Below are 7,375 nucleotides of genomic sequence, written 5' to 3' on the forward strand. Positions count from 1 at the left end.
AAATAATCCTCTTTAAGAAGTTCTTCATGTACAATTACACACCAATCAGTACCAACAAATACTAACAGAGCTACTCAAAGAGGTAGACTCAGATGTACCTGGATTAAATGCTGTCTGAAGCCTCACCAAGCTCCCTGATGCTTGAATTTGAGATGCTCTGAGATGCTGCTCCCACAGGTCTCTGATTCCTGATGGCATCCCTGTACTTCTTATCCTCCTCTGGTCTCAAAGCAGCTACAAAGTCAGTACATAGCATTTGGCCAGCACAACAGAACCAGCACACAGCAAAACTTCACCACATAACTAGCCTCAATATAACTGTAGTTTCACCATATAAGGTAAAAATCAAGATCAGCAATTTGGCCCCATTCCTCATGATAGTGAATGACTTGCTACTATTTTATTTCTTGATTTTCTAGGTTTATACCCATTACATCCCGCATCCATAGCTGACCTGTTCAATTAGTTATATCCTACTGCCTGGGCTAAGAAATACTGACTTCTAACAGATTATAGCTGTTAACCAGAAAACAAGAAGCAAGAAATTCTGCTCCCTGATCTGTCAAGCTTAGCTACTCTTATTAAGAAAAAAATGAACAAACCAAAACAAAACCCACAAAAACCTGTAGAAATGGGAAACCCTTTAAAACTGGGAAAAAAACATTAGCTTATAGTTGTTAAACAAGTTGCATCTCCTCAAAGTTTTAGAAGCATGGATATAAGGGGAAGAGCATGGATATGTGCCTTCTTTGACCCACAATTCTATTCACAGGGTTTCCCTCCCTTGCCACCTACAGTCAAAAGATCATGCTTCTCAGCTATAAAAATGGAAGTCTCTCACAGGGAATTTAAATGTTTGTATCACAATATCAGCATCTTCTATATTATCCATAGGCATTTGGAAAGACATAAAAAACAAAAGATGCATTCTTGCACAAAGTCCCTTTCATACCTACCAGTTTAAGGCATTCTAATTCCATTGCTGTACCTTCATCTTCTGCAATTAGTATTTAACAGAACAGGCGTGCACAACTTTGTCTTTTTTTATTTCTACTGCTCCATGCCAGGGTACCGGCAGAAAGTCTAGAGAAATTATTCAAACATGGAGAAAGTAAAAGCATCTCTGTTTGAGAGCCACTGAAGACTAGCAGCAAAGTAAGACAAACTTGAAAGCTGTAAGAGAATATTAAGGGCAATTTCACAGGTGCTCCAGGTTACTCTCTCCACCTGCTTTATCTCAGGGATTAACTCCTTACACTCAGGACAAAAAAAACCCAAACAAACCCCAACAAAAAAAAACCACAACTACAAAAAAAACCCCAAAGGAAGAAAAATTCTACCTAAAGAATTCAGAATTGAGCCTGAAAAAAACCCCTAGAAAACCCACAAACAAGTCTTCAAATGAAAGTTTTAATAATACCACTCTTCATTCAAGACAGACTACTTACTAGTACTTCATTTACTTATCCTGAAAATAGAACTCAAAAATATCCTTAGTTAGTATTAACTATTTTAAAGAGAGCTAATGAGCTCCAGCTTATTTCAAGTACATACAAATTTGAAGACAGAAAATGCATTTATTATTTTATGTGTGTATGTACACACACATATTATATATATAAATCATGTATATACATACATCTTTTGCTGCCACCTTGTGAACAGTCTCTGAATAAGAAGGTTTAGTTCACACAGACCCAGTTCTGCCACCTTTATTCATATCTGGCTCAACTGACTTCAGTACAGATACTTTTTGAATGGGTACTCCACGTGACAAAGGGTGGCCAAACCAGATGCTTAGCGAAGAAAGTTTTAAAAGGCCGAATAAAATAACTATTAGTCTTCTGCAATTTCCATACACTTTTGTGTCACAGTTTATTACCACAAACATCATGGAATATACCACTAAATTCTTTCTGATAAAAATATTGCAGCTTTGCATCCAAGTTGTATAGCTGTCTTCAAAATTGAGTAAGCTGGTGCCTGTAAAATAAAGAATAAGAGATTAAATACAACTAATGAGGTGTTGAGCTAGATTGTGGTAAGGAATAGTAAGCATTAGCTTAAAAAAAAACAACAAAACCAGAAGAAAGCAAAAACACTAACAAAAAAACCATTAAAAAATGCCTGTATTTGTAGTCTAATCTACCCTAGAGAAAATCAAATTAAAACCAGTCAGCTTTACAGAATCCTTCCATTTCCCCACAAATATAAGTCAAGAGAAAAAAAGGAAAGAAGTCACACATTCCTCATACGGTATACAAGGCAGCACAGAATTTACTTCAGTACTTCACACCTCCCAATATGGTTGTGTTTGATGATGCCTGAAGTTCCCAGTTGTACAGATAGCACTTATTAGCCTTATCTTCAAAAATATTTAATCTAAAGTTAAAATAAAAATCAAAAATTGTGCAGAGGACACCTCTTGGGAAAACACAATCACTTTAACACTTGACACGAGTTCTAACAGGTTCAATTCTGTTCTAGGAAAATTAAAGCTATGTTATTACAGTGCTTTTTCATATTTATCTTTGGGAAAGAATATCAAGCACCTTTTCTATTTCTCAAAGAACTACGTCACAGTCACTAGGTAAGGAAGATAAAAGCATCACAGCTACATCCTCACTAAAAGTGTAAATCAGTTAACATTGTACTTACTGCTTCTGCATCATACTCGAGACCAATGTCATGGTGCTCCCGTTCATCATCCCGAAACTGCTTGATTACCTTTAAAAACAGCAGTTAATTAGTAAGTCTACTTTGCAGAAAAATCAAGGCAGCTAGCATAAAAAACTATACGCTGTTGACCATTGTGTGCACCAGGGCAGGCATCTGAGGTGCGGGTCTCACAAAGACCTGAATCCACAATTCAGCAAGAAAGCAATTATTTACAGCATTATTCAAACCTAAAGTTCTTTTAATAGTCTCCAAAAAAGTCTTTAAAATCAAGCTGCTGTTTAATATATCGCTATCTTTTTCACTGTTTCAAGAAAATCTGTAGTCATACTAATTTGTAATGCTAATTAGTTTCACACATACAAATTATTTGGACAATTTAAATAACAAAATTAAGGTCCCTGCCTTGCCAGGTGATCAGCAAGGGTGTTTCCCTGTAAGCCAACAGGGCTTTTGTCCATTCCAGCATGTTCTCAAGACCACTATTTTTCTCTGCTAATTTTTCAACTGGGACAAAAAGGTTGAAAGAATTTTCTCTCAAGATGCCTGCAGATAACCAGGATTGCTTAATAAAGCGCTCCGTATTTACAGACACCCAAGCACTGTCCCCACCCAACAAATTGTTATCACTTTTGGTTTTGTCGCTAGTCCTCCCCATATTGACACTGTGAATAACCTTGCTGCTTAGCTTTTTCTCTTTATTTTGAGCCCCCTCAGTTTATAGATTTTATTTTCAGGGGTAGAATTTCCCTTATGCACGTCAGCACAACCTGGGTTACTTCAGATACTATTTCTGTAGCTCGAAGACATATTTGGAGTAACCAGATTTAGCTACATGTTAAACAATGCACAATAGAATTGGAAATGAAGAAGCAGACCCTAAAGCAAGATCCCACCCAACAGAGCACAAACAAGCTCGATGTGCTGCACGTGGAAACAGGCCAGTGTCCCACAAACTGGCTGCTCATGGCTGGGACGGGTGCACTCTATGCTGGGTTAAAAGCCGGCGGGATGGCCAAACCCAAAGAGCAGTAGTAAACGGAGTTACATCCAGCTGGCAGCCAGTCACAGGTGGTGTTCCCCAGGGCTCAGTGCTGCCGCTGGTTCAGTCTAATATATGTACAATCTGGATGAGGAGATCAAGTGCACCCTCAGGTCGCAGATGACACCAAGCTGGGTGGGAGCCTTGATCTGCTTGAGGGCAGGAAGGCTTTGCAGAGGGATCTGGGCAGGCTGGGCCGATGGGCCAAGGCCAGCTGTATGAGGTTCAACAAGAAGTGCCAGGTCCTGCACTCTGGTCACAGCCACCCCACACAATGCTACAGGTTTGGGGCAGAGTGGCTGGGAAGCCACCTGGCAGAAAAGGACCTGCGGCTGTTCGTTGACAGCTGGCTGAACGTGAGCCAGCAGCGTGCCCAGCTGGCCAAGGAGGCCAACAGCCTCCTGGCTTGTATCCGAAACAGTGTGGCCAGCAGGACCAGGGAAATGGCTGTCCCCCTGCACTGGGCACTGGTGAGGCTGCACCTCCAAATCCTGTGTTCATTGTTGGGCCCCTCACTGCAAGAGGGATGTAGAGGGGCTGGAGCATGTCCAGAGACAGGCAACAGAGCTGGGGAAGGGGCTGGGGCACAAGTCCTGTGAGGAGTGGCTGAGGGAATGGGGGATGTTCAGCCTGGAGAGGAGGCAGCTTGAGGGGACCTTATCGCTCTCTGCAGCTCCCTGGAAGGAGGCTGTAGGCAGGTGGGGGTCAGTCTCTTCTCCCAGATAACAAGTGACAGGACAAGAGGAAATGGCCTCAAGTTACACCACTGGAAGTTTAGACTGGATATTGGGAAGATTTTCTTCACTAGAAGGGTTGTTGAGCCCTGGAACAGGCTGCCCAGGCAAGTGGTAGAATCACCATCCCTGAAGTGTTTAAAGAACAGCAGATATGGTGCTTAGGGATCTGGTTCAGTGGTGGACTTGGCAGCCCTGGGTTCATGGTTGGACTTGATCTCGAAGGTCTTTTCCAATCTAAATGATTCTATGAAACACCCTGCAGGATTGTGTCCCAATTTGATGCCTAAAATACTGGGGGAATTTTTGATCCCCACAGAGCTAACAAACATTAGCTCCTTACACGCTCTGAACAGCGTTCAAAACCAGAACGTGAATGAGGTGCTGGCTGACAGCAGGCTTGGTACGAGTCAGCAGCGTGCCCAGCAGACAGAGAGCAAAATGCACGCTGGGATGCATCAAACACAGCATGACCAGCTGGTCAAAGAGACGATTATCCCGCTGTATTCTGCACTGGTGCAGCCTCACCTGGAGTGCTGTGTGCAGTGCTGGGCCCCACCATGTAAGAATGATGTGAAGGTGCTCGAATACACCCAGAGGAGGGTAACCAAGCTGGTGACAGGGTTGGAAGGCATGTTCTATGAGGAACAGCTAAGGACTTTGGGCTTGTCTAGTTTGGAAAAAAGGAGGCTGAGGGGCAACATCATTGCTTTCTACAGCTTCCTGAGGAGGGGATGTAGAGAGAGAGGTGCTGAGCTTTTCTTATTGGGATCCAGTGATAAGACATGTAGGAATGGTTCAAAGCTGCATCAGGGGAGGTTTAGACTAGACATTAGGCAGCATTTCTTTACTGAGAGGGTGGTCAAACACCAGAAGAGGCTTCCTAGAGAGGTGGTCAATGCCCCAAGCCTGGCAGTGTTTAGACATTCAGACAATGCCCTTAAATAACATGCTTTAACTTTTCACCCTGAATTGGTCAGGCAGTTGGACTAGATGATCACTGTGGATCCCTTCCAAATGAAATATTCTCTTCTAACTATATAATCATATCCAGTATAAGCAAAATGTTACTATGCAATCACATTTTCTCCTTTTGACTCCCCTCTAAACCCTTCCTTTCACTCAGAATGAGTCAAAATTAAAGCAGTTCTCCCAATCAAAAGGGCAATACTGAATTACTGAAAGCATGCTGTAGCTAATCCAACATACATTTTAATTTTGGTGCTTGATCAATTTAGTTGCCGCTGAAGGAAAAAATATCCTTTTAACCTAAAGTTTCTGTTGACTTCAGCATTCTAAGCGATAGAACAAAGAACTGTACATTATACGAGCCTATTATTTTAAAAGACTAAAGTAGTATTACGTAATTCAATGGATGTGTGAACTACTTTTTACATTTATAGTTTAATACCTGCAACAGTTCTTTGTACTTTTCTGGATCTTCTTCAATAAGAGTTCGGATCTGGCTATTGTAGTGATCCGATATGCTCTCTTCCACTGCCACTGTGCAAGCCATTGCACCTTTCTTTCCAAGCAAAGCACTTCCAGCCCCTGCGATTGTGGTACCAAACATATGAAAACAATTAACACAAATAATTGACACATCTGAAGACTTCACAAAACAATAATAATAGTAATAATACTAACTCACCTAAAACAAAACCTGCTACATTCCAAAAAGGCAAAAGAACAGTAGGTCGAACTCTGTATGCAACCATTAGTTCATTGAACTTTTTGAGGTGATCTTTTTCTTGATTCCACATTTGCTGCAAAAGAGCCAGATCACAGTGAAGTAAAAAAACCAGGAAAGTTATACTCTTCCAATAAAACTAATAAACCCAACGAAAAACAAGACAGCTCAGGCCACTAATGCTGCTTGCGGAGGTAACCCTATTCACATCCCAAAGAAGAAGTGGTGAAGATGGGTAGATGAGGATAGTTATTAAAAGGCAACATAGAAATATTTGCAAAGTAAGAGTCCTCATGGCAGCACTATCCTAACTGCAGTACTGGTAACCCCCTTACCACGTAATCCAGCCGCTCTTTGTAAACCCACATTTGAACGCATTCAGAAAAAGATGGCCAGCTATCTTACTAGGAAAGCTACAATTTTTCAACTTCATTCGACCACTATTAATCAAGTACAAATTAAGCAGAACAGCGATCGGTTTAGATCCACGTTCTTACCTGGATAACGGGCCCCACGCTGGACCTGCCCAAGACGGCCATCTGTCCCGCATAAATACGGTTTGCCCCGTACTCCCCGGCATGGTCCACGCGGATGATGCGGTCTATGACGGGCTTGTTGATGCCCTCCAGAGTCACCCGCGTGCTGCAGAGCCTGAGGGGAACCCCTCCGGCGGGCGAAGCCCACCGCCCCCGGAGACCTGCCGGAGAGACAAAGGTGACGCCAGCTCCACCGCCGCCCAGCCCCCGCCCGCGGCAGGCGGCCCCGGCCGGCGGTGCGAGGCCCCGGGCGGCGTGAGGCGGTGCCCCGCCAGGCTGAAGTGGGGGCAGGCGCGGGGGCCGAGCCGAGCCGAGCCCCTACCCGCCCGGCAGCGCCGCAGGGCACACCGCACAGCCGGAGCCGCGGCGGCCGCCACCTCCATCCCGCTGACCCCCACAGCTCCTCCCCGCGTCGCGCCGCCGCGCCGTCATCACCGCGGGCCGCCGCCGCGCGGCCCGCCCCCCCGCCATTCCCATTGGCTCCGCCAGCGGCGCTGCATTGGAAAGCGGAGCTGTCAGTCAGCGCCCGCGTCCCCTGGCTGCCGTGGGAACGGCGGCACGAGCCGGCCCGGGCGCGAGCGGCGGGGCGGAGCCAGCGCCGGCCACCTCCAACAGGCAGCCGGTAGAAAAACAATGAATCGGTGACCGCGCGTGGATTTCTTTACAACGAAGCCAGAAAACATTCCAAAACATTCCA

At 44.4% G+C, this 7,375-nt stretch overlaps 1 protein-coding gene across 1 annotated transcript; it reads right to left on the reverse strand.

Moving 5' to 3' along the window:
* Nucleotides 1-1,025: 1,025 nt before the first annotated feature.
* Nucleotides 1,026-7,123, reverse strand: COQ7 (coenzyme Q7, hydroxylase). The gene is made up of 6 exons (XM_056336530.1): nt 7,001-7,123; nt 6,640-6,839; nt 6,104-6,218; nt 5,864-6,003; nt 2,659-2,727; nt 1,026-1,983 (listed from the first exon to the last, which is right to left on the reverse strand). Exons 1-6 carry the CDS (start codon nt 7,059-7,061, stop codon nt 1,906-1,908), a joined length of 663 nt encoding a protein of 220 aa, XP_056192505.1. The 5' UTR covers nt 7,062-7,123; the 3' UTR covers nt 1,026-1,905.
* Nucleotides 7,124-7,375: the final 252 nt, after the last annotated feature.

The sequence above is a fragment of the Falco biarmicus genome, chromosome 4 (genome assembly GCF_023638135.1).
Source record: "Falco biarmicus isolate bFalBia1 chromosome 4, bFalBia1.pri, whole genome shotgun sequence".
NCBI lineage: Eukaryota > Metazoa > Chordata > Aves > Falconiformes > Falconidae > Falco > Falco biarmicus.